The sequence below is a fragment of the Natrix helvetica genome, assembly GCF_964273705.1.
Source record: "Natrix helvetica genome assembly, chromosome: 1".
NCBI lineage: Eukaryota > Metazoa > Chordata > Lepidosauria > Squamata > Natricidae > Natrix > Natrix helvetica.
Window position 1 is genome coordinate 206,365,003 of NC_138548.1, and position 26,757 is coordinate 206,391,759.

The window sequence follows — 26,757 nt, forward strand, 5'->3', positions numbered from 1 at the left end:
ATTTACTCACATATAACAAACTCTCCCAATTTTATTGACCCAATATAAAGGCTCTAGAATCAAAGTTATTCAATATCCAATATTTAACTATTACGGGGTTCTTAAAATATGGCTAACGTTATGATGGCTTTAGTAAGTATGAATAACAATCCAATTAAACTGTAGAATTAAGAGTAAAGTAAAAATAAAACAATGCACAAAATATTAGCAATACAGACTGCAACAAAATATAAATTAAATATGGCATGGTGGGATTAATCAATAGGATTTGGTCTCGGGTTTTTTTTGGCCCAGGTAGGCCTATCCATTCAGATCCAACTCCTTTTAACTGATGGGGGAGTTGGATTTGCTTGCAATACATTAACTCTGAGCAGAACTGAAGAAAGAGTTAACAATGGTAAAAATGATATATGGATCAAAAAAAAGAAAGAAAAGGAAATCCTGGTGGCTTCTTTCCTTCTATGAGAGAGCATTTGGCAGAGAAAAGAAGAGAATTTGAAAATAAAGCAATGCAAATACACATCAAGGGGATTAGGTGATATTTAGGGAGACATCAATCTAAAAAACAAAAATCCTTCACAGAAAGAAGAAGAGGGGTTCAAAAGTTCATTCGTAGTAAAGTCTCACTGGACCAGTCAAAAATGAGCTGAAGCACAACAAGGGCTTGGAGCAAGGCCACCAAAAAAAAAGCCAAGTAAAACCCTGGGTCCCCTTTTTTCATTTCTTGGCTGGAACCAGCCTGCTATAATTTGGCTTTCGCCCTGAAGCTTCTCTTCATTTCTACCCTAGCAGGCCTTCATAAGCCTCCAGAAGGAAGCCCAGAGGCGTGTCCTTCAGGAGCAGGAAGCAGCTCTGTGTGAGGAAAGGTCTGAATATTTCCCTCTGCCTTTCTCTCCTTGCCTTGGACTGTATGGCTTCCCACAGTTTATACGGTTGCTCCTTTCAGGTTTAGAATCTCTCTGTGTTTCCCTGGATGGGCAAAGAAGAGAGAATGTAAGGTTGAGGCTGCTCTTTTTATTTTGCTAGGAATGTTGGGTCAGGTAAACATGGGAGTGAGGTGAATCACAAACCACTGACCAGTTCTGAAGGAGGAAGAAAGGAAGCAAATGTTAACATATACTGGGATTGGTTTTGGCTCATCAAAACAACTGGGCCTTTTGGAACAATGAGATCAGAGTGGGAAGAAAGTCAAAGAGGTGGTGGTGGTATCAATTTGGGAGACTGGCCTGAGAAAACCAAGGAGCGACTGGAAGGAGCTGTCCTACTCAAAGAAGAAAGCAGCACCCTCCACCCAAATGCTGGGACCTGTTTCAAGAGAATTGCTGAGGTGACTCTCACCCAAACTGTTCATGTTTTTTGTTACAATAAGAGAGAGAAACCCATACTCTGCATATGGCTTTCTGGCACACCAAGATGTAAAATTGTGCCTTTGACTCCTGGCAATTGCCTGGGTTAATCTCTGAGGTTTTCTTGACAAGATTTCAGAAGTTCTTTGTCCTTGTCTCCTTCCCACGGCTGAGCCATTGCCCGCTTCCTGGGCTGCAAGAGAGTGACTGATCCAAGGTCACCCAGATGGCTTTTTAACTAAGATGGGACTAGAACTCATAGTCTCCTGATTTCTAGCCTGATGCCTTAGCCACTACACCAATTTGGCAATAAAATAATCAACTTACACTGGTATAATTTCAGGCTGTTACTCTTGTTTCTGCCCTTAAAAGACACCCCAAAGCAGTGTGAACATAACTCCTTGCTGTCACTTAGTAGCTGTCTGGAGTTTTGCAGCAGGGAGCTGAAACTCTACAATGTGTGCAATCATATACTTGCAAGGCTTGATCTTGCTTTAAATAGGGAGAATAGTGCCGCCACCCTACATTTCCAAAGACTGAGATGCAATCTGAGCTACATCCAATATTTCCCTCAATTTAACGTATCGATCTAATGAACTTGGTACCAAACATGTATATGGATTTGGAGATGGCTCAAATGTAGCACTTGATTCAAGCAGCTCCATCTCCTTTGTGCATCCGATTTAATTATTGGCAATCTCCTAGTCTTGCATTTGGAACTCTACTACAGAATCCCTGTGTAATATCCATGTATGCAAGATTTCCCAGGTGAAGCCAAAAAAGCCTAAGACCCCACCCAGTAAGGCAGATCAGTATTATTATCCCCAGATGGCACATGGAAGGAATTATATAGTTGAGAAACTGTTGCTTCCTAGGGGCCATTGAACTCTAGGTAGGTTACTGGAACATTGACCCCCCCCCCCTTTTTTTTGTTGTTGTTGTTGTTCAAAACTTGTCTTGACTATTATATTAACCTAAAGCAGGTCTGTCAAAATTCTGTCCAGTGGGCCAGATGCATCAAGCACTGGTCACGCCCACGCCTGATTTAGCGAAGTAGGGGAAAGTCTCGATACGTCACATGACACCTCTGTGACGATGTGAGTTTGACACCCCTGACCTAAAGCAATTTTCTCAATTGATATAATGATCTGTGGGAAAGACTTTGAGAAGATTGTGATGTTCCTAAATGGTTGTCCTGTTTACTGGCAAGTGAGAAAACAGAGTTTTGTTTCATGTTCATCTACTGAAGCTGAATATGCTTGTGTTTCAGATGCTTGTAATTCTCTTACGTGGTTTGATGCTTTGATCACAGATATCTGGACACGTCCGATTCGACCAATCACCGTGATGGAAGATAATGTATCTGTTGTCTATATTTCTGAGTCACATTTTACAGGTTCTAGGTCCAGACACATTGACATTCGTTATCAAAACACAAAGCAATTAGTTAAGCAAGGTTTTGTTAAATTGCAATATGTTTCTACACATGATCAGATCGCAGACATGCTTAACAAACCACTCGCCGCAAATCAACACGAATATCTGCGAAAGAAGATGTGCCTTAATTGATGATTTGATGACGTCAGCCCAGACTAGCAAAAGAAGGGGTGTCACGATGTTAAAAAGTTTGCTAGGCCTGAACTGCCTGAATTGACACTCAAGAGTTAAACTAAGAAAGCTTTATTGCGCAGGTCATAAAACAAAATGTTATCTGAAAGTGATTTATTGCGCACGCGTTACACATTCCAAAAAATTTTTTCTTTGTTCGGCAGCCAACTTTGGCAGACGTAGCTTTCATTATCAAAATGTAACCAATTAGTTATTTTCTGTTTCATTTACTTTTATTAAAGTTTGTTTATTAATTAGAATACTTTTGAAGATTTTTATTTTTCTCAATATCTCAAAAGATATGCGGAAGGGAAACAGCCACGGTCCATTGATCTCAGATTTCCCAGGGCATTTTTTTCCCTGACAAGGGCGCCTAGGGTATGGTCAGATAGGAGAGTGCATAGCTCACAACCTGATACCCCTCCCACTATCTAGTTGTGGGCTATGCAGCCTCTTATCTAACTGTTTCCAGAGTCTCTTGACCTTGCCTCTCGTGGTCTTTCCCACATGCATTACAATCGGAGGATGGTTGTTTGTTTAAAACTTAATGATTAACAGTCCACACTGTGGCAAAGTTTATAATTCATTTCATATATATTTTTTCTCTCTTTAGTTTTTATAGCGTTTCACAGGTATTAGCCCATGAGAGTAGCCTGCATTCGTGGCCCACCAGTGCTGAGCAAAGATAGAATGGCTGAAAGGAATGGAGAAGCAGAGAAGCTTTGGGAAAGGCCGACACAGGTTTGGAGAGTTAATCATCTGCCAATAGGAGTTAGGCACTGCCTCCACCTTGTCACCCTCTCAAGCTTTCAGCTGATCCCTGGATCACATGCTGGATTTTACTGTTGCTTTCCAGCCTGATCCTTTCAGGCACACTTCACTGCAGCTCAGCCATGGCCAAGGCAATTCCACGCACTGTGCTGATCACCGGCTGCTCTTCAGGCATCGGACTTTGCATGGCTGTGCAACTAGCACGGGATCCAGAAAGGCGATTTCATGGTGAGATCAGGGCATCTGGAAGTGGGTGGGATAACTGAGACGTGACACTCAGAGGACTGGACACTCTGGTCTTTCTAGATGGGGTAAGTTAAAGGAAAAGTGAGATAAAAGACGAATCTAGAATCCGAAAGGGATTCTAGAACTAGAGGTGGGGGTGATAGCTAATTGCAGAATTAAAAGAATGCAACCTGGCCCTATCAGTTCCCTTGACTCTCTGTCTTACACAGGATTCTGTGTAACATCTGGTCTGTCTCCCCAATACCTATCATGGCACCTTTGCATCCAGCCAGCTTTTAGCTCTTCCTTGCCAACTCAGCCCAAAGTTATCCCAAAGTCAGGAGGCCACTTGAATCCCAATATTATATTCTGTCGACTTTCGGGTTTTGCATCTTTGCCTTTGTGACTACTTTGCATGCTGTTGGGTCTCCAGCTTCATGGGCTGCATCCCCTTCATTTCCCCACTCTTCCCCCTATCTCCATCCTGTCACACTAACTGCTCTTCGCTCAACAAACTGGCTGGGTGTGGATGCAAAGACTATCTCCAAAGGCTGCTTGTGTAACCAAGCTCAGGTGCCAGGAAACTCGGGCATGGTAAGAATGTCAATCAACGCCAACAATTCTCTCTCCTCCAACCTTCCATTCTGGTTCTGCCTTTCTTTCTCCGTCTGCCATAGGAGGTGGCCTTTTAGCCCCCCAAAAAAGTGCTATTGACAAGTAACTAGGTGATCACGGACACACCAAGTCCAATGGGCATCAGAGATAAAAGGCTATAAGCCTAACACAAGGATTCCTTAGGGAAGTTACATTTGTACCTTATGTACCCCCAAAGTATGCAGCGATAGAAAAGTTGAATGCATAGCAACAGAGAGCATGCTGGATAGAAGTACATGCCACCTGGAGTAATGTCTCAAGGATTTCATGGAAGGGTTATTTTTTAATAAGAAAATAGCTACTGATGAATTATTATTTTATTATTAATTTTGTTATTTTCCACCTTATTTTTATAACTCAAGGTGGCATACATACTCCTTCCTCTTCCTATTTTCCCCACAATAACTGGTCTGAAAGGTGTCCAGGTAGCTTTCATGCCTAAAATGGGATTAGAACTCACAGCCTCTTGGTTTCTAGCCTGCTGGCCTAACCACTAGACAAAACTACCAATCCTCTGTAATTGTTATATGAGTCTTTATTAAGATGCTTAGTAATTTTCACAGCTTAAACCCCCATTATATGCACAAGGGATATTACAGTACTGGTATTATGTGGAGTCAGCATGTGATATTCATACACTCACACAAACTTATAGACAAAAATTCATTTCTGGGCTTGCTTCCCAAAGCCAAGCTACCTTCTGAAGCCCTCACATAATCACAAATACCATTGCCAGAGGAATTTAGAATTTCCCATTAATCTTTTTTTCCTCTCTCTCTCATTTACATTCCCCTGGCAGATAATCCATTTCTGTTCCATTAAATTATATGGGAAGAGATGTTAGTTCTTTTGTAATGAGAAAAAGAAGGGGGAAGGGGGCTTAATGGGATATCGAAGAGGCAAGTTATTGGTTGGGTGCATGAATAAGAGTGAAAGGTAATGTCAGAGCAAAGGCAGTAAAAGAAGGCTTATTGTAATATTTAAAGCCATTTTTCTTCAGCTATGAGAACTAGAAACTAAATTCTTTTTTTTAAAGGAGCCTTAGAATGATAGGATCCTGTTGTGTGCTAATAAATCAGAATCTACATTTCGGAATTGCGTACATTGTGTAGACTAGACTTCAAAATTATAAAATAACTATTATTTAAAATCCAGAGGAATGTGAATCAAGACATATACAATTAATCTTGCTTCCAGAGGGACTCTCTGATTGACTCTAGGCATTGAGTCTAATCAGCCTCATCTTTACCATCAACACGGAATGGGAATATAACATATTTGGTTAAACCATGGGTCTTTTTAATTCCTATGTGCTTAGCAACTCCTAGAAAAACACCAGAGGTATCCCAGAAAGACATTGAAAATGCAGACTAGGAAAGGTACTTCAGTTGCCACCTGTAGCCGAAGGATGGTATCCTATCCTTGTTTTTTCCTTTTTTTCTTGAAAGATAGATGCCCTGCCTGACTGCTTGCAGGTAGCTATCCTTTCTGTTTTCCCAAAATTCCTCTTCAGCCTAGATGAATTGGCCCAAGGACTTCCTGTAAAGAAAGAAATGACTACTTTCCAGTTATTCCGTTATTTTTCAATTAAATACTTAAAAATTCAAAGCAAAGGAGACATAAGCAGATACCCTGGGGCTTATTTACAGTCGGTATCCCCCCTCTCTCTCCCGCAAGTAAATCATGTACAGATTTATTATCCATGAATATATAGTTGAACAGATATACTTATAATTATTGTCTCAAAAGAGGGCATGCCGATAAATTTATGCAGAAAATCTGGAGAAACAGGAGGGAGGGAGGAAGAATGGATCTCACACTGTCCGTACTCTTTCACAACAAATTATCTCTCCTCTGCCTACAAGACACAGACATACACCACATGTACAGAGTTCACCCTCAAAGAGGAGATTAGACACAGAGGGATTTGGCATCGTGGCCCTTAAGAAGCTTTCACAGCATGAATCCTCAATTACCCTGCTGAACCCTGGCCAAGAGCCAGCATCCCCTCCTTTGAGCAGCCTTTCTGGACTTTGAATGGCTGATACAGTCTGTTGCACAACATAAGAGACTGTCTGGGAGGGAGAGCTCTCCAAATACCAGCATCCCAGCCTTTCAGCTCCTTGTAAAACAGATTAACAGAGTTGGAAGGGACTTATAGGTCATCTAGTCCAAACCCCCCCCCCTCTGCTCAAGCAGAAGATCCTACACCATTTCTGACAAATAGCAGTCCAATCTCTTTTTGAAAGTCTCAAGTGATGAAGCAGCCACAACTTCCGAAGGCAATTTCTGTTCCATTGGATGATTGTTCTCACTGTCAGAAAGTCCCTCCTTATTTCTAGGTTGAATCTCTCCTTGTTCAGTTTCCATCCATTATCCCTCATCTGGCCTTCAGGTGCTTTGGAAATTAGCTTGACCCCCTCCTCTCTGTGGCAGCCCCTCCAATATTGAAAGACTGCTATCATGTCTCCCATGGTCCTTCTCTTCACTAGACTAGCCATACCCAGTTCCTGTAACCGTTCATATGTTTTAGTCTCTAGTCCCCTAATCATCTTGGTTGCTCTCCTCTGCACTTTTTCTACTGTAGCTTCCAGTTCTTTTTGCTATCTCCCCAAGAAAGTATTGAGGAGGTGTAATTTACAATACTGTACTCAGATGGATTATTGCAGGTAGTCCTCAGCTTACAACCACAATTGAGCCCAAACTTTATGTTTTTAAGTGAGACATTTGTTCAGCGAGCTTTGCTTCATTTTACAACCTTTCTTGCCAGAGTTGTTAAGTGAATCACCCAGCTGTTAAGTGAATCTGGCTTCCCCATTGACTTTGCTTGTCAGAAGGTCACAAAAGGAGATCACGTGACCCCGAGATACTGGCACCATCATAAATATAAACCAGTTGCCAATCATCTGAATTTTATTCATGTGACCCTGGGGATGGCTGCAAAAGTCGTAACCATGAAAAATGATCATAAATCACATTTTTTTCAGCGCCGTTGTAACTTTGAATGGTCACGAAACAAAGTGTTGTAAGTCAAGGATTACCTGCATTTGTAATAACTGAAACTCTCTTTTCCACTTCCAAATACCAAGACAGTGTAATTTGTAAACTTTGCATCCTGGCAAGTAGAAAGACAGAAAACAGACAGACACACAATCTCAGTCAACTTTTTTAGTCAAAACCACATAACTACGGAGACCTAAGAAAATAACTAATGCTGCATTTCAAGCGTGTTTTCAAATCAAAGATAAACCGGGTTCCAGGTTTCCAATGCAATGGCTAATATACGCAAGGGTACGGGGACAATGTTTTCATCATCACCACCAGTTCATTGTTACTATGTTCTTCAAGTCATTTTAGATTTTTAACAGAGTTGGAAGGGACCTTGTAGGTCATCTAGCCCAACCCCACCTCTCAAGCAGGAGACCCCAAACCATTTCTGACAAATGAAAATCCAATCTCTTCTTGAAAGCCTCAAGTGATGAAGCCCCCACAGCTCCCGAAGGCAACTTTTGTTCCATTGTTTGATTGTTCTCAATTAGAAAGTCCCTACTTATTTCTAGGTTGAATTTCTCTTTGGTCAGTTTCCATCCATTATTCCTCGTCTGGCCTTAAGGTGCTTTGGAAAATAGCTTGACCCCTTCCTCTCTGTCGCAGCCCCTCAAATATTGGAACACTGCTATCATGTCACCCCAGTCCTTTCTCTTCACTAGATTAACCATGCCCAGTTCCTGCAATCGTTCTTCATATGTTTTAGTCTCCAGTCCCCTAATCATCCTGGTTGCTCTTCGCTGCACTTTTTCTAGAGTCTCAACATCTTTTTTATAGTGTAGTGACCAAAAATGGATGCAGTACTCTAGGTGTGGTCTTACTAGGGCTTTACAGAGTGATATTAGTACCTCACTTGACCTTCATTGTGTAAAAGATTCTTGTCGTCCACTTTTTAACATCTCAGCCTCCCCCTATCCATAGGATGAGCAACTTGTGTTTAAGCTCTTTCTTCCTTCCAGTCATTGCCACAATGCGTGACCTGCGCAAAAAGGACAAGCTGGAGGCAGCAGCGGGGAACACACTCAACCAGACCCTCACCATTCAACGCCTGGATGTCTGTAGTGATGAATCTGTAGCTGAATGCATTAACAGCCTTCCTGAGAAACAGCTGGATGTGTTAGGTAGGTGATCTGGAAGAAAGGTTTCCTAAATAGGCTGCGGGTGGCTCACATTTATGATACAAAGCTAAGGGGAATTGTACTTGATAATAAATTATTCTGATGCATGCAAGTTCCATAATTTCAGCATGGCTGTGCTACAGCTATGTGTTTCGTATGCTGTGTGTGTGAAGGGCTAACAATATGTCACAACTATACTGATGATCAGAAATACAATCTGTAGGTCGCCAGGTTGAGAAAAGTTTGTTCTAAATCAGTCTTTCTCAACCTGAGCAACTGTAAGATATCTGGACTTCAACTCCCAGAATTCCCCACCCAGTACGCTTTCTGGGAGTTGAAGTCCCCACCTCTTAAAAGTTGCTCAGTTTGAGAAAGATTGCTTTGAGCATTACACCACTTCTCACAAGGAAGGAAAACTGGGGTGGGTTCTGCCCCAAATTCCTCCAAACTAAACAGCATCCCCAAATGTTTATTTGATGGGTTTTGCATTTCTGTCTTTCATAATCGTAGCTCAAACTCAAATCCTGGAGCTTTCCTTATTGGGCTTGGGTGAAGGGAGTGCTGGATTGGAAATTTCATAATTCCCCCTTCCTCTAAGGCTAAGCCTGATCTCTAATTCTTGTTCTCCCCTTCTGTCCTTGAGAATTGGCCTCTTCCCAGGGTCACTTGAGCCTCTTGGCTCCAAGGTGAGATGGAAGTGGTGTTAGATAACATCGTCTGTTACATATTTCTGACAATTTATTCCAAGTCTTTTACATATTCACTATGTGATATATACAGTAGAGGGCCCAGAATCCTGTAATAACTTTAAAACAGATGTTTCAAAAGTTTTTTTTTTCTTCACCTGCTTTTCGGGATTGTGATGGTTTATGGCCAAGACAATATTAACTTTCCAAATACACAAAGCAGATTTTATTGCGTGCATTACAAGCAAACAAATTGCCAAATTCCAACTGAGTTCCACACTGGGAGCAAACTCTTGAGATACAATGCGTGCACTAAATTACCAGCATTGCATATTTCCAATTGACTGTAGGAATAATGTCTTTGGGCGTCAGAATTAAAGCCATATTTTCTTTTACCACCAATCAACATAGATTGTACATAAAGATGATCCAAAGTATGCTCATCCCGACACCCAAATTACTGCACGTAAAATCGTTCACAGAATGCCATAAAAAACAAAGTAAGGATTTTTTTCTTTTTTATATAATACATTTTTATTAGTTTATCAACATACAAAATACAAAGAGAAATTTTAAATACTAGTACAACCTCAACTTTTTTACTTTTACACAACAGTATACACAAGCCATTTCTATAGCAACAAACCTTTCTAATCAGAAAAAACAAAATCAAAGTTTCATATATATTTTTCCTGTTGCAAGCACAAAATCAATTTTCAAATAGAAACAAAATTAAAATGTATTCTCTTCTTTGGATAAGAGTGTCAATTTAACCATGTCTGCTTCTCTTTTCTCCTGGGTTCTGGAATTCTTTCAAAACCCTGTATCACATGGGGCTATTGAAGGCTATTTCTTTCTGTTTAATACAGTTGCATGTGTTCGTGTGCATATGCAAATTTCTGCACTCCCCTTAACTAGTTCTATGTGCTTTTGTCTGCATGTTCACAGGGAAACCCAGGGAGAATAACACGTGTTCCACACTGAGCTGTAGAAGGGAGGGGGCTTCGAAAGAAGCCATCAGCAACATTCCAAATCAGTGTCTAATTACATCCCCTATATGGACAGTTTTTCTGGATTTTTTTTCCCTCTGCAGCTCCCACCTTGAACTTATTTTCAAACTTTAATTTGATTTGATGACTTTTGTACCATGATCATTAAGTGAACCTGGTTCTCCTTTTAACTTTGCCCGTTGGAAGCCACCTGGGAAGTCACAAACGGCAGCCATAAATATATACTATTTGTAAAATGCCCTGTTGTATCCTCAATCCTTTTCCAGGTTTTTTTTTTTAAGGTATGCACGCAAGTAGGATTTCAACATGATGTTGTGGCCACCAGTGACCAACAGAGCTGGCAGCAGAGTCGGACAGCGAGGAGGTTGGGGAGGAGCATGGGCCAGTCTTGGAGGCTGGGGAAGGCTAGGACATGGGCTCTGCGTTGGAGGTAGAGACGGGGCCAAGGCCGTCTGGCAGTGATCAGGTGTCTACGGAGCTGGACAGCAGTGAGACAGAGGAACAGCTAGAGCCTGTTCCCAGTGTGCGCATGCGCAGAGCTGCCAGAAGAAAAGAACAACTCAGAAATCAGGGTAGACTTGGGAGTAAAGTCACAGGTGGAAGGTGATTGGCCCCTCTCATAGGAAATGAAAGAGGAGCAAAAGGGGAGTGGGCTTTTGCAGGAAACAATTCATTCCTTCAGTGGTTAGATTCATTTCAGGAGTGTGAAGATCTGTCCGTGAATCTCAAAAACTCTGTGCCCAGTCTTTCCTTGCACAGCAACTCATTTGGAAAATACTTACATGGCAGTTTTCCAAGATAGATAAGGTCTGTACTCATAAATATTCCTTTGAAAGACTATTTTCCAGGCCTTGCTGAATGTGAATGAGAGGAATTCACATTCGTTTAATAAAAGGGGTTTTGTTGGAACCAGGACTCTGCCTCATACTTTTTGGGGAAGCCTTGGTCAGAATATGCCCAAATTGTGATCGCACAACTGTGGTGAGGGTCATAAGTGTGAAGACTGATTGTAAGTCATTTTTTTCAGTGCTGTGGTAACTATGAAAATGGTCATTAGTTGAGAACTACCTATAAAAAACAGTAATGGACCACAAGTCCCAACATCTAACATGGCCAATGCAGATTGCACTCCAATGCATCTACAAGGTGTTGACCTGGGAAGGCCTAAAACACTCGATTCTCTACAAACAGCCTTCCCCCGAGTAGCCGAGCAATACGGTCCATGGTTAGGTTGCAGACTAGAGAGACAGAATCAGCCATGAATTGAGGGAGGGAAAAAACATTGGTATGCTCCTTCTTAAACTCCTGGAGGAAAATCAGGAAATATATCCAACATTTTTAAAAAAAAAACCTCAATTACCTACTAAATTAACTGAAATAGATCTCTCCTCTTCTTTGGGGGAATGTCTAGGCAATTCTCATTTTGGTTTTTTAAATTAGTTTTTATTCAATGTTGCATGGTTGACATTTTCCATTATTTTAAAAGAAACCTAATTTAAAAACAGACATACTTCTTTCAAATGAGGTAAAAATGTGTCTAGAGGAAAAAAGAGACGTGGGTGGGGGGATTTCAATTATATTCCAAATCCAGACACGGAGATATGAAAAATCCCATTGTGAAGTGAAATAATATGTTTTCAACTTTCTAGATGTATAATTTGTAAAAACATTTAGAATTGACCTTCGGGAAGGTATGAGAAATCCAGGTAGGTAGGTAGGCATGAGGGAGAAAGGGAAGGAAGGAAGGAAGGAAGGAAGGAAGGAAGGAAGGAAGGAAGGAAGGAAGGAAGGAAGGGAGGAAGGAAGGAAGGAACTATTTGAGGGACTTAAGAGATTACACAGCCCACTGATAAAACAACGTCAGAAAGATAGTCAAAATAACCCCATTTTGTTTTTGTTAGTATAACATGGAACAGAAAGAATTTTTAAGACTTAATATTAATGTTAGTATGCCCCACAGCAATAAAGAAGCTTTTATGGAATCCCTGTACTGTAACTTCTTGACCTACGTATCTCAAAGGGCTGAGTATTTCAGTCTTCATCCAGCGCTCTGGCCATGCCTGTGATAACTAGTCTTCTGTTGCATTGGCTAAGAGCCCAACCACTGAGTTCCTCCCCCATAGCAATCTCTTTGCTTTCCCTTGAGAGACTCTGGTCCTTAGTGGCAACACATGTGAGCTTTGATTACAAAATGTCCCGCGACGATCCTATTGAAGAATACCACCCTTTTCCTAGGAATAGCAGATCCATCCTTCTTACAAAAGAAACGAGAGCTGTTGCTGGAGCATTTGAAAGAAGAAGGAAAACAGGGATCCAGGATCCAGGGCAGAAACAAAATGGCGGCCTCCATCGAGGACATTGCTGCAGGGGTGCAAGAAACTAGAGTTATGGAGGATTGGTAAGAGGGTAATGTTTTAAACTGTGGGATTTGTGTTTCTCAGTGAACAATGCTGGTGTGGGGCTCATTGGACCCCTGGAAACCATCACCATCGATGCCATGAAGCACATCTTTGAGACCAACTTCTTTGGTGCCGTCCGCATGATCAAGGCTGTGCTTCCTGCAATGAAGCAGCGTCAGAAAGGACACATTGTGGTCATCAGCAGCGTCATGGGATTGCAAGGTATGAACCGTACTCCTGGCTGGAGGGAGGGAGGGAGCCGGGGTGGAGGGGGTGAGGGTAGAGAAGAAGCAGAGCCCTTATTCTAAATCAATGCTTCTATAAAGCCTTGTCCTAGCTTTCTAGACGTTATGGGTATAAAGATTATTATGGATATACAGATATCATCTGGCCTCTTGTGAGATCACATTCCTAACCTCACATCCCAACTTTCAACATCAAAGACAGAATATATACATTCATTAAAAATATTCGGAACAACTCCAGTTTTTCACATTTGCAGCTCATCTTACATTGGCAAATGAGGCTCTGCATGTGTCGAGATAATGCACAATTCTGGCTTTACTATAAGTCTCCTTCTGTCCCTCATTACAAAATAACTGATTTATATAGGCTGCAATGTATACCTCCCATTTCAGTGTCTCAGTGCCCAACCAGCCAATGGGTCCTCACGTTTCTGAATTTCAGAGTGCGAAATTCTTGTTTAACAATCTTCCCCTGTTTTAGCCTATTGGACTTCAGCCTTCTAATTTCCCTCCATACAGACTTACCACATTGAATGGAAGTGGAAGTCCATCACTTCTGGAAGACACTGGACTGATTTTTAAACAATTCCGTGGAATCCTAACATGCTACAAAACAAAGCACCAACTTCAAGGTTCATCTTGATTTCCGAGGGTGCCCCTGAATTCTATATTGATTTCAGAGACACACTGAATTATTTAAAAAAAAAAAACCTCATGATGGCTGAAAATTAGTTCTTTGTCTAAATATGTGCCCGTTTGCTCTCAAAATAAAATGGCAAATCAAAGTAATCTGGAAATTAGAGGGGCCCTACCTCCCATTTAGGGCGGGGGTGAAATTCAGCTGGTTCTGGAGAACCAGTAGCGGAAATTCTAAGTAGTTTGGAAAACCAGCAAATATTACCTGTGGCTGACCCCAGAGTAGGGTAAGAATGGAGATTTTGCAATATCCTTCCCCCAGGAGTGGGGAGAGAATGGGGATTTTGCAGTATCCTTTTCTTGCCACGCCCACCAAGCCACACCCACAGAACCGGTAGTAAAAACATTTGAATTTCACCGATTTAGGGGACGCGATGGCTCAGTGGCTAAGACGCTAAGCTTGTCCATCAGAAAGGTTGGCAGCTCAGCGGTTCGAATCCCTAGCGCCATGTACTGGAGTGAGATCTTACTACTTGTCCCAGCTTCTGTCAACCTAGCAGTTTGAAAGCATGTAAGAATGCAAGTAGAAAAATAGGAACCTTAGGTGGGAAGGTAATAGCGTTCCGTGCGCCTTCGGCGTTTAGTCATGCCAGCCACATGACCATGGAGACGTCTTCGGACAGCGCTGGCTCTTCGGCTTTGAAAAGGAGATGAGCACCGCCCCCTAGAGTCGGGAATGACTAGTACGTATGTGCAAGGGGAACCTTTACCTCCAATTTGCCGTTGGTAAAAAGATGCTTAGTAAGCAGCTGCTCCCATCATTTTCTGAGCAGGCCTATGACATTTTTTCAATTCCGTCCACTTTTCTAAAGCGATGAAGGACCTTTGAAAAATATACGAATAGATGGAAGAAACCCAAAAAACTTACACCCCCTTCTGCTTCTTTGTCAGGTATCCCTTTCAATGATGTCTATGCTGCCTCCAAGTTTGCTATTGAGGGTTTCTGTGAAAGCCTTGCTGTGCAGCTCCTCAGATTCAATATCTTGTGAGTGAAATGGAACCAACTTAGTCTCTTCGCAGGAGGGGGTGGCAATCAAAAATAGGAGCTGGGGACAGGGGAAGGGAGATGTCAGCAAGATCCTGGAGGGCAGGGAGAGTTGCAGGGGCCTCCTAACCTCTGTCCCCCTAGAGCAAGGGTGTCAAACTTGATTTCATTGAGGGCTGCATCAGAGTTGTGTTTGACCTCGGGAAGGGGGTGGAATGGGTGTGGCTAGGGGGCATGGCCAGCTCAATGTCACTTGTGTCAGGGGCGCCTGTGGTGGCCGAATACTCTGCCAGAGAAAACAGGCTCACGAGCTTCGTTTTCATTTCATTTATTTATTTAGTTTGTCAAACATGTACAAGATAACAGGTATAAGTATAAACATGGACTTGAGCACATGAAATGAGTACAAATAAATTGGGACAGTAGGACAGGGATGGTAGGCACGCTGGTGCACTTATGCACGCCCCCTTTACAGACCTCTTAGGAATGGTGTGAGTTTCACGGTAGACAGTCTATGGTTAAAGCTGTGGGGGTTAGAGGAAGTAACAACGGAGTCAGGTAGAGCATTCTAGGCATTGACCATTCTATTGCTGAAGTTGTATTTTTTGGTTGTGATGGCCTCCTTCAACCCTTTGCCAGTGAAAACAGAGCCGGGGAGGGCCACCCGCAGCCCTCCCAAGTTCTGTTTTCACTGGCAGAGGTACTTTGCTGTTTCCAGGATCCGGCCCTCAGGCCTTGAGTTTGACACCCCTGCCCTAGAGTCACTTGGTGCTCTCAGAAGTAGTGATGGAAGCTACTGATCATCTTCTGAACTGAAGTCAGGTTCCCCATATATAAACAGAATTGAGAAGGGAGGAGACTTTGGGCTCTGAATCCTAGGTAGGAGTCCAACTTGGTTTTATTTTCTACTCTAAATACCAAGGGGGAGGGGGAGAATATTGTACAACATGCAGACAAAGAGGCAATTTAATTTTAGAGTCTTCTATCAGAACCCGTCTCCAGGTGCTTTACATTACCATAAAGCAAGCATTACAAGGGCAACTGCATGTTATTTAGCCTCATCTGCATCCCCAGTTCTTATATTCATGCTCAGCAATATTTTCAGGTTCAGCAGAAATAGCACAAAAACATAAAATGAAAATTCAATAAAAACTCTCGCGATCTCTGGTAATAGGATTAGAAATCTTTCAAGAAAAGATGTGCTTCTGAAAGTTAATCTTTTTTTTAAAAAAATGTGTTTTTGAGGGAGGGGGAATCATCAAGGGATGACGTGCATTCCTTGTTGCTGTAGGTAAACATAGGTAGATATACTAGCCACTATTCGTAAAATAAATTGGACCCACACCTCTATTTTTATGCTCAAATATAAGCAAAGGAGACGATTTGCTTATTTCAGGCCATCAGATATTAAACCATTCAATGTTCCTGACTAGTAATAATAATAATAATAATAATAATAATAATAAATTTTTATTTGTTAGCCGCACCCTCTCCCGAAGGACTCGGGGCGGCGTACAATAAAAACACATAAAATATACAAGTAAACAATACATATACAGATAAAAATAAACACATACACGTACGTACACATATACATATACATGGAGGAGGTATCAAATATATAAAATAGAATTTAAAATTGACAATTTAAAACACCCTCAAATTAAATTACAAGATTTAAAAAACCCGTCAGGAGCGATAGGTAAAACTATGGTTGAGCCAGGCCAGCTAATTGGAAGAGGTGGGTCTTGAGCTTTGCACGGAAGGAGCGGAGGTCAGAGGTAGTCCTGATATCAGGGGGGAGGTCATTCCACAGGGCTGGGCCCGTCACAGAGAAGGCTCTGCTCCTAGGCGTCGCCCCCCGACACTGTTTGGTGGACGGCACCTGGAGAAGTCCCTCTCTGTGCGAGCGAATTGGTCGTAGGGATGTATGGGGCAGGATGCGATCCCGCAGGTAGCTAGGTCCTGTGCCATGGAGCGTTTTAAAGATCGTAATCAGAACCTTGAAACGTACCCGATAGACCACAGGAAGCCAGTGCAGCTCGCGCAGGAGAGGTGTCACATGGGAGTACCTTGTACTCCCCATAATCACCCGCGCGGCCGCATTCTGGACCAGCTGCAGTCTCCGAGTGCATCTCAAGGGAAGCCCCACGTAGAGAGCATTGCAGTAGTCCAAGCGAGACGTCACCAATAGTAGTATTAGCAATAATACATGACACTTTTAAATTGGTTTTTCTGATGTGCCAGTTCTGACGCTGACATTCCATAGCTGATATTCCTAATACAGTACATATTTCTTAGAAATAGCTAAGGAAGCTAATAGATGATTTAACCAATAATGTCATTGAAAATTAAACAGCCTTACGTGCAATCTATAAAATAGCATCTGGAAACATGCTAGCACCGATTAGCACCTTCTAAACAGCACAAAACATGATTAATACTGCAACAACCAAGGCACCGTAAACATTTTCTTTTTAGTAAGTCTTCGCCATTCAGCAAAATATGATAACCAAGGAGGGTTTTCACAGCTGTGGAAAACCCTGTTTCTCCCTGGCTAAAGACAATTGGAACATTTTAGAATTCCCTTGGCTTTGAGCATATACCAGGGATACCCAATGTGAGGCCCTAACAAAGTCCTAAGGCAGGGGTCGGCAACCTGCAGTTCTAGAGCCACATGTGGCTCTTTCATCCGTCTGCTGCGGCTCTCTGTCGCCAGTCAACTCCACAATTGATGCCACATTAGGAGGATACTCTATAGCGGGAGAACCAGACTTCTGGTCGACTCCAGAATTGAATGGGGGTTTCTGGTTAGGATTTTTGTGGCTCTTTGAGTGTTTAAGGTTGCCGATCCCTGTCCTAAGGGAAAGGGGAAGAACCTGTCAACATGGGAGCCACGACTATGTAGCTGGTCCCACCCTTTTTACAGCATACTGCACGTAAAAAAGGAGCAAGGATTTGATTGCCTTCTTGGTGTATTTAATCCCACCCGCATGGGCACCCCTGGACTCATTCTTTCCAATGGACAGTTCCAAGTAGCGATATAGCCCTCATATAGCAGACATTTATCATAGCTTCCAGATGCCAACCTTTCAAGGGAGACCAAGTCAAGAAACAGAGATGGGAAGAATTCCAGGAAAGTTCTTCATTTTAGTCAGGTGGGCTTTGTTTTGTTTTGGTGCCTTTAAGTCCTACTTCTGGCCACAAGAGGTGTCTGCCGTTTTCTTGGCAACTTCCTCCGAACTGCAGCGTAAGTCCTTGATTTACGCTCAAAAGTTCTGTTGCTAAGTGAAGCATTTGTTAAATGAACTCTGCCCGGTTTTACAAAGTTTCTCGCCACAGTTGTTAAGTGAATCACTGCAGGTTGTTAGGTTGGTAACACGGTTGTTAAGCAAATCTGGCTTCCCCCATTGACTTTGCTTGTCAGAAGGCTGCAAAAGGAGATCACATGACCCCAGGACACTGAAACCGTCATAAATATGAGTCAGTTGCCAAGCGTCTGAATGTTGATCATGTGACCATGGGGATGCCACAACAATCACTTAAGAGTCAGTTAAGTGTGAAAAAACAGTCCTAACTTGCTTTTTTCAGTGCCTGTTGTAACTTTGGTCACTAAACTAATTGTTGTTAAGTGGAAGACTGTCTGAGAATGCCAAAAATGCTGTATTCAGTGTATAAGACGCACCCAGATTTTCACCCTCTTTTTTGAGGGAAAAGGGTGCATCTTATATTCTGAAAAATATGGTAATTATTTAAAATAAATTTTATTTTATTTTTAATTTTTGCCATTCACATTTCATTGTGTCCCTCCTTTTCCGTCTCCTCTTTAATGATTCTATTCCACCATTTCCTTGATATTAGTGTAACCTTGTCCTGCAGTGAGTTGCCCTGTGGCATGTTAGCCATGGAGAATTGTCATAGACCCAATTTTTGCAGCTCAAGGTTGAAATGAAGGGGTCCTTGGTGCTCTCTGAGCTTGCTTGTGGTTTCCTGCGAGAGCCCTGCAATAGCTCACTTACTTCGTCCCAAAGATCAGCTCTAAATTCTGTTAAACCAAGCATTTTTGAAACACAGCTCTAGGAAACCCAGGAGGAATTCCATAGTTCCTGCTCCCCAGACGTGTTGCACTTCCCGGGATTCCTTGCTTTGACCACGCTAGCTAGGAATTCTGGGATTAGCAGTCTGAAGAGAGCAAAGATAGGGAAAACCTGACACGCTAAAGCTAGCAAAATCCCACTCTCACAAAATAAGATATATACATCCTGCATACCATCTTGTAAGTAAACATTAGTTATGCAGATTGCTCCATGGATCATAGAACTCATGAATTTTCATCCCCCCCCAAATCTGGTGGATTTAACATCTGCACTGTAAATCCTGGTAGTATACACAATGTGCCTTGAAACAAGACAGTGTTGGATGTTTTTAGTATGAAACACAAAATTTGCACTGCCGTTGCAAGCCAACATTTGTTCATAATTTAAAAACGAAAATCTGTGCTTTAATTAAATTCAGAGTCACCATCTTTCTTTTTCACATCCAAAGCCAAAGCTGGAAGAATTGGAGACGATGTAGTAAAGTACACACGTTGGCATGAGTATTGTTATGAGTCTGAGGGAGTCATTTGGGGTTAAGCCTGTTGCAGCCGGCAAGAAAAATAAAGCTGAGAAAACATTAGTCTTAATTACTATTATTAAAATGCCATGTTCTAAATCTGAATTTCAAAACATTATCAATGTGTGAAGGGGAAAAAAAGAAAAAACAACCCTCCCAAGGAGGTGTACATACAGTATTTCTGGCACAAACCAGCTAAAACAAACAAGGGAGAGTTAAATCTTATACATCGAGCCAGTAATCAATGGCTGAGCTAGTTGGGGATAATAGTTGTTGTCCAACACGTTGGAAGTCAGTGAGTTGGGGGATGGTTGTACAATCATGCAAATCTATATTACTATAGGCACAATACTCTTATTCATGGTAGGTATTGGCCATAATCAGATATCTCATCAACCTGGAATTATTCTGAACTCTGGCTCAGTATGAATGAGCCGTAGCCTGGTGCATTGCTGTTAAATGAAGCCCATTTGATTTTCCCCAGCCAGCCAGAACCACTAAGAAACTTGTGCTCTCCTTTCGGGCTTTAACATGATATCTGGCCTGGGACAAACCAAACCACAGGCTCGTTTCCATCCTAAGAAGCCAAAATCGAAAGCCAAAAACAAACCAATAGACTAGAATGGGCAATTGTGAGGGTGAAAAGCAAGTGTCAACTTCAGAAGCAAGCAGGCTGGGACTGAAAGAATAGGGCAATTGAATGGCAGTCTAGATGGGTAGGCAAAGCCCTAGTCATCCAGGGCTAGGTCTGCAAACCTGGGGCCAGATTGGCCATCCAGTGTTGTCCTCTAAAGCTATTGGTGATCAGGAGTTGTTGGATTAACCTGGACTCATCTGTAGTTCCTTCATCCAACACAGCAGAGACAGTACCTTTAGGTTCCCAAGACAAATCTCCTGGATCTTGAACATACAATGAATTCAACCCAAATCCTTGCAATGCTTACTCAGGATAACAGAGCATTATCTGGAGGCATCCCCTTCCATCCCTCCTTTCTGAGAAAAAGTCCTTCTAAAGGAACACAACTTTAGGAAAATATTTGCAAGTAAGGAAAACAAATTTTCATGGGAGAGGGGAAGGGTTTGTCTCAGAACAAAACAGGACGTACCCATTTGTCCCAAAAATGTTGTTTCATAGATATTCACCAGAAATTCCACCACACCCGTTCATGCCTTAGAAGTCCATTATGTGCTTTTGATAAATTAATAATAATTCAAAGACTCATTGGATCCCACGTGTGTCTGTTCATAAAAGACATCCAGAGGTTTTCAGTGGATCATGGCCCAACTTGCAACAATGGCAATGGACTCACTTTGCAATGAAATGAGACAGAATGATCCAAATATATCTTGTGAAAAAGATACAACAGCAAAGAGCCTGACAGAAGAGGTCACCTAGAATGATAGCTCAAGAGGAAGAATGGAATAGATCAGTGATGACAAACCTTATTTGCTCTGGGTGCCAAAAGCGCTTGCTCGCTTACCCACCCCCATAATTTAATGCCCCCCATGCTGTGTCCCCTGCGCATGTGTGTGTGTGACATCTACCTCACCCCACCCACGTATGTGTGCACAGCTTTCTTGGAGCCTGGAGAGGTCAAAAACAACCTACCCGCCCCCGGAGGCCAGAAACGGCCCATTTTCTGACTTACAGTGGGCCCGGTAGGTCCGTTTTTCACCCTCCCCAGGCTCCAGAGGCTTTCTAGAAGCCTGGGGAGGGTGAAAAATGGCTCAACCCGCAAACCAGAAGTTCGGGAACAGACTTCCGGGTTGCCCGTTGGGCCATTTTTCACCTTCCGGAGGCTTCAGGCGACTTCCCTGAAGCCTCTGGGGAGCAAAAAACAGCACAACATGCAAACCGGAAGTTTTTCCTAAACTTCCGGTTTGCGTGTTGGGAGGTTTTTCTCCCTCCAGAGGCTTCAGGGAAGCCTCCGGAGGGCAAAAAATGGCTGAAAATCAAAGCCGAAAATCAGCTGGCCAGCATGTGCTGGAGCTGACAGGGCAATGCCTTGTGTGCCCTCAAAAATGGCTCCACGTGCCACATGGGGCATGCGTGCCATAGGTTTGCCATCACAGGGATAGATATTCTAGATCCATGATGGCAAACCTATGGCACACATGCTACAGGTGGCACACGGAGCCATTTGTTAGGGCATGCGAGGTGTTGCCCTGTCAGCTCCAGCCCGTATGCATGTGCTGGCCAGCTGACTTCGGCCTTCTTTTAAGGCCATTTTTTGCCCTCCGGAGGGCGATAAACAACCCAATGCACAAACCAGAAATTTGGGAATAAATTTCTGGTTTGCGCGATGGGCCATTTTTCTCGCTCCTGATGCTTCAGGAAAGCCTCCTGAAGGCTGTGGAGGGCAAAAAATGGCCCTATGAGCAAACCGGGACTTCCGGTTTGCTCATAATGCCGTTTTTCACCTTCCAGAGCACAAAAAATGGCCCAATGCACAAACCAGAAGTGACTTCCGGTTTAGTTGTAGAGCCATTTTTCACCCTCCAGAGGCTAAGGGGCGGGGGAGGCTGTTTTTACCCTCCCCAGGCTCCTAGAAAGCCCTTGGAGCCTGGGGACAGCAAAAACAGGTCCATCACGCACCAAAATGGGGGGGGGGGCAGGGGTCGCGTGTGCATGCACGGAGAATGTCACATGCATAGTATTATGGGTGTGTGCATGCCCGCACATGATCCCACTGTGCTCCCCCTGCTTTTGGCATGCAATAGGAAAAAGGTTAGCCATCACTGTTCTATTTAAATAATTTTTATACAAGTTAAAAGCTTTGGAAGTCCACGAAGAAAATAGGCCTTTCATGGGTAGGGTTTCCAGGGGTGAGGGTGGGGGGCAGAGAACAGGGGAAAGGGCTGGTCCATCTGTGAAAATAACCTATTGGCCAATTCTGATGTGATGGCCTCTGGGTCCAAATGCTAATTTCCTTTTTTGGATGCTTTTCCTATATAGCATCTCTCTGATAGAGCCTGGCCCTATAAACACCGAATTCGAGATGAAGCTAATGGAGGAAGTGGCCAAGTCTCAGTTTCCAGGAGTTGACGCTACCACTGTGCACTGCTTCAAGGACATCTACCTGCCATCGTCACATGAAATATTCACCACCATGGGCCAGTCCCCTGAGTCTGTGGCTAAGGTAAGGAACAGCTACCCAAGTAATGTGAGGCGCCTACAGAAGGAAAGTTCTTCTAGATCAGGGATCTCCAAACCCTAACCGTGGCTGAGGAATTCTGGGAGTTGAAGTCCAGAAGTCTTAATGTTGCCAAGTTTGGAGACCCCTGATCTAGAAGAACTTTCCTTCTGTAGGCCCATCATATCACTTAAAGACCCCAACTTTAAGACTTATGAACTTCAATTCCCAGAATTCCTAAGCCCGGCCGAGGAATTCTGGGAGTTGAAGTCCATAAATCTTAAAGTTGCCAAGTTTGGAGATCCCTGTTCTAGATAGATGAGATCTTGCTTATCAACTTCTGTTGCCATCATACAAAACAGAATCCATCCTCTTCCAGTGATTGGTATTGACAGCAGTTTATCCCTTCCCATTGTTATCTGCCCACCCAGTTATGCATCTAGTATTCCATGAGTAGTTGCAGTAGGTGAGCAAACAGCAAGCTGCCTCTAATCAACTTGATCTTTCTGAATGACCTGCCCAGACTCTTATGTCTCACCCCACGTTCATGTCTGTTTTGATTGGCTCAGGCTCTCCAAGGGCTCAGCCAAATGTTATCTTTCCTAGTCCTATTAACCTAAGACCTTTTCAATTAGAAATTCAAGGGACTATCCTGGATATATCACAATATGCTCTATACCTTTGAGCTTTGGCTTTCTGATTCTAGAAGAGAAAATGCAAAATTTTAAGTCAATCTCACAATCCAGGTATCATGGTTCTAACCAAGGGTGAAATCCAGCAGGTTCTGATAGGTTCTGGAGAACTGGTAGCAGAAATTTTCACTAGTTTGGAGAACTGGCAAATGCCACCTCTGGCTGGCCCCAGAGTGGAGAGGGAATGGAGATTTTGCAGCATCCTTCCCCTGCCAGGACCACCAAGCCTTGCCCACCAAGCCACACCCACAGAACCAGTAGTAAAAAAAAAATGAATTTCACCACTGGTTCTAAAAGCAAAGAGGAAGCAGAAAAAAGGATGTCCATGAAAAGGAATCTGCTCCACTGGGGGATAGTTTCAATGATAAAGCGGAGTAGAAATGATTTAAATGAATACTTTTTAAAAATATCTCAACCCATCAATCTCTTTCCCTTTTGCCTTTCAACAGGCTGTGGTTAATGTCATTGCAAAAGAACGCCCACCATTCCGGACCCAGACAAACCTTCTGTACACCCCATTGGTGGCCCTAAAGTACGCCGACACCTCCGGTGAACTGTCCGTCAGTACCTATTACAACCTACTTTTTCGCTTCACCAGACTTTTCTACATCAGCACAAGCTTCCTCAAATGCATTACATGTCGCTGTTTTCGGCGCCAGATCACACCTACCTGAGACCAAGTAGAGAATGGCCTTGATGGTGGTGTGCACTCATTCCTCAGATGTCTTGCTAAACTACAACATCTGAACCAGATTCATCTATGTGTATAAGAGATTTTATTAGGGACAAACCCATTCTTGTCATAAGGATAGTAAGTCCTGGTGATTGTGTAGTGGAAGGTGGAGATCAAGCAAGTTGATCCAGCAGGTTTATCCCACAACAAAATCAGAAGTCCAAATATCTTACTCATGGGGACAAACACTGGCAAGAGCAGAAGCTCACAATTCCATCAAGGTATATTCTTGCAATGGTAAATCCTATCACCTCCACTAAATGCAACTTTTTAACCCAAATAGGAAGGTAAAAGCTATGAAATGCCTTGACTAGAAATTCATGATGTCCTTTGTGGTCCCTTTACCAATTCTGGCATACCTATTTTTTAATGACTAAAATGGTCACTGGGATGAGCAATATTTTTTCTCAGATTAACCCCACCCACCCCAAATTCAACTTTTCCAAAAGCTAACATGGCTAGTTGGCAAAATCATAACTGACATTCTTTAGCCCAACTATTTTTGTTTTTAAACCTTTGGAAGAGTTTGCAAGGGAGCTGCATTTGCCCATCTCTGGAGTAGAATTTAGCTGATAAAAAAATCATGTGCAAAGTTCTTCACTCCATTGCATGTTCACTTGATTCTTATCCTCCCTGGTGATCTTTATGGACATAAGGAAAATCATAATGCCCTTTTCCCAGACCTCTGTGATTATTATTATTTTTTTGAAATAGCTATTATGAGCAGAGCTGATACCAACCCACAAGTGGTGTTGCAATTTTAATATGAGCAATTGTCCATCTTTCTGAGCTTTTATACAACAAAGTAAGGATGACAAATGTGTCTGATAAACCAGTGGTCACCAACCGGTGGTCCATGAGAAAATTTTGGTGGTCCGCAGAAAAATTATTTGCATTTTTATATTGCACTAAATACTATTTATCTTTTTAAAAAAACTCATATTAGTGGTTTGCGAGATTTAAAATTATGAATTTAGGGGTCCCTGAGGTCTAAAAGGTTGCTGACCCCTATTGATAAACCTATTTTTTGGAATAGGGAGGTGGCCCTTTGAATTACCTTTAATAGGTCCACCAGGAGGTGCTGTTTTGAGTTCTCTAGAACAGGGGTCTCCAACCACGGCAACTTTAAGACTTGTGGACTTCAACTCCCAGAATTCCAAGCAAAGGCTGGCTGAGAAACTCTGGGATTTGAAGTCCACAAGTCTTAAAGTTGCCAAGGCTGGAGACCTCTGCTCTAGAAGTCTTTCGGAAGGGAGAAGCCATCAGATAGAAACTGTCCTTGCTTTATGTTCTGCCTCACTTGGAGAAGGGGTCTGGAGGGCTTGAGACCTTACAGTTTTGTGCCCTGTTGATTGGCCCTAATCAAAACATTAACCAAGTAGCACTTTAGTCTTTTGAGTGCACGGGTGCACAAAATATATCTCCGTTAGCAAGGTGCCTTGTAAGATGGGGCTAATTGCATTACCGTTACAGGGTTAGTTTCAGGTTTTTCTTTGAATTGTCTCCAGAAGAGCAGTCACTCAGACTTGCAGACACACATACTACATAGAATAAAGGAGGGCAGACTTACCATATTTTATACAGAAACAAATTTAAAACCTTCTTCTCCTCCTGGGCCACTAGGTGGCAGCTCCTACACTTGAATACTCCAATCCAAGGAACCAAAAAGGTGCCTTTAGCAGCTACAGCGCTATATTTTCTTTTAACTCACCTTGCTCTCTTCACTGCTATACAGTACACTACCTGGGGAGGTGCTTTTCTTCCTCTTTTTCTTGTTACCTCCAACAGGTAACCCTCAGAAGCAGTTCTAGGTCCTTCCTGTTCTTCCTCCTCTTCCTTTTTCTCGTTGTACTGCCTCAAAAGAATCTAGGGAGGCTTTGCTACGGTAGTTGCAAAGTGAAATTCAGAGCGGAATCAAGGATGAGAGGGTAGCAATCCAATCACACCCCCTAAGCGAAGCGCTGTTTTTCCCCCAATGCAACAGCATACTGGAAATAAATTTTGTAACGAGTCCCTGGAGTCTGTTCATCTATGTCTTGACAGCAAGCTATCAGTCCACAAGCTGAAAAAGAACGGGCAAAATTTGAAAGGAGCGGGGGGGGGGCAACAAAAGAAAGATGAGATGTGAACATGGGAGCCACCTCAAAACGGGAGCTTCAAAAACAATCCCCATTTGCCTCAAATATTTGGTAAATTTGAATCTGGGATCTTAAGGACACAGGTGTCGTCGCTTTCTTTTTTCTCTGCTCCTAAAAGCAAGCATTTTAGTAAAGATCCCGCCGCCTCCGCTGCTCGGGAAGTAGAGGAGCCACCAAACTCCGTATCTAAATGACCCAATTCCCTCGCCAGCAGCCCTCGGATTCTTATTGGCTACCTCGGATATTGCATCACAATTGAGCAAACAAAGGATTTGATACAGAGACTGCTGGGAAATACGCCCTCGTAGTTGCCGGCGGGGGAGAAAGATCCATTGTTTGGTAGGAAACACCGTATTATGCGGTTATGCCTCATAGGACAACCCCCCCTTTAAAAACAAATAGGGACCAAAATCTCATTTCCCCTAAAGAATCTGTTAAATTGCTGTGGGTAACGATTGCATCCGATTTTGAAATTAACGAAAACGGAACACGCTTTAACGCGACGAAAAAAATAAAAATCGCTTAAGCCGATATAGGTATTTTTTTTCCCTTTAGTGCCCGCGTTTAGTTCCCGGCTTCACCGAGTTTATTTCATCCACAAGCCTGCTAATTACTACCAAAGATGCACTCACTTCCTAGTTTCATATAAAGAACG

At 42.7% G+C, this 26,757-nt stretch overlaps 1 protein-coding gene across 1 annotated transcript; it reads left to right on the forward strand.

The window, feature by feature from the left end:
• The first annotated feature begins 359 nt into the window (after positions 1 to 359).
• Positions 360 to 26,290, forward strand: RDH8 (retinol dehydrogenase 8). The gene is made up of 7 exons (XM_081956938.1): positions 360 to 1,327; positions 3,577 to 3,953; positions 8,612 to 8,773; positions 12,908 to 13,087; positions 14,698 to 14,791; positions 22,362 to 22,545; positions 23,681 to 26,290. Exons 2-7 carry the CDS (start codon positions 3,848 to 3,850, stop codon positions 23,903 to 23,905), a joined length of 951 nt encoding a protein of 316 aa, XP_081813064.1. The 5' UTR covers positions 360 to 1,327; positions 3,577 to 3,847; the 3' UTR covers positions 23,906 to 26,290.
• Positions 26,291 to 26,757: the final 467 nt, after the last annotated feature.

What these genes read in the sequence shown, in the direction of transcription:
- RDH8 (XM_081956938.1), top strand. Translation starts at nt 3,848, where the DNA reads ATGGCCAAGGCAATTCCACGCACTGTGCTGATCACCGGCTGCTCTTCA. An exon ending in CAGCGTCATGGGATTGCAAG is followed by an intron (nt 13,088 to 14,697) that starts GTATGAACCGTA and finishes CTTCTTTGTCAG; the next exon opens with GTATCCCTTTCAATGATGTC. An exon ending in CTCCTCAGATTCAATATCTT is followed by an intron (nt 14,792 to 22,361) that starts GTGAGTGAAATG and finishes TTTCCTATATAG; the next exon opens with CATCTCTCTGATAGAGCCTG.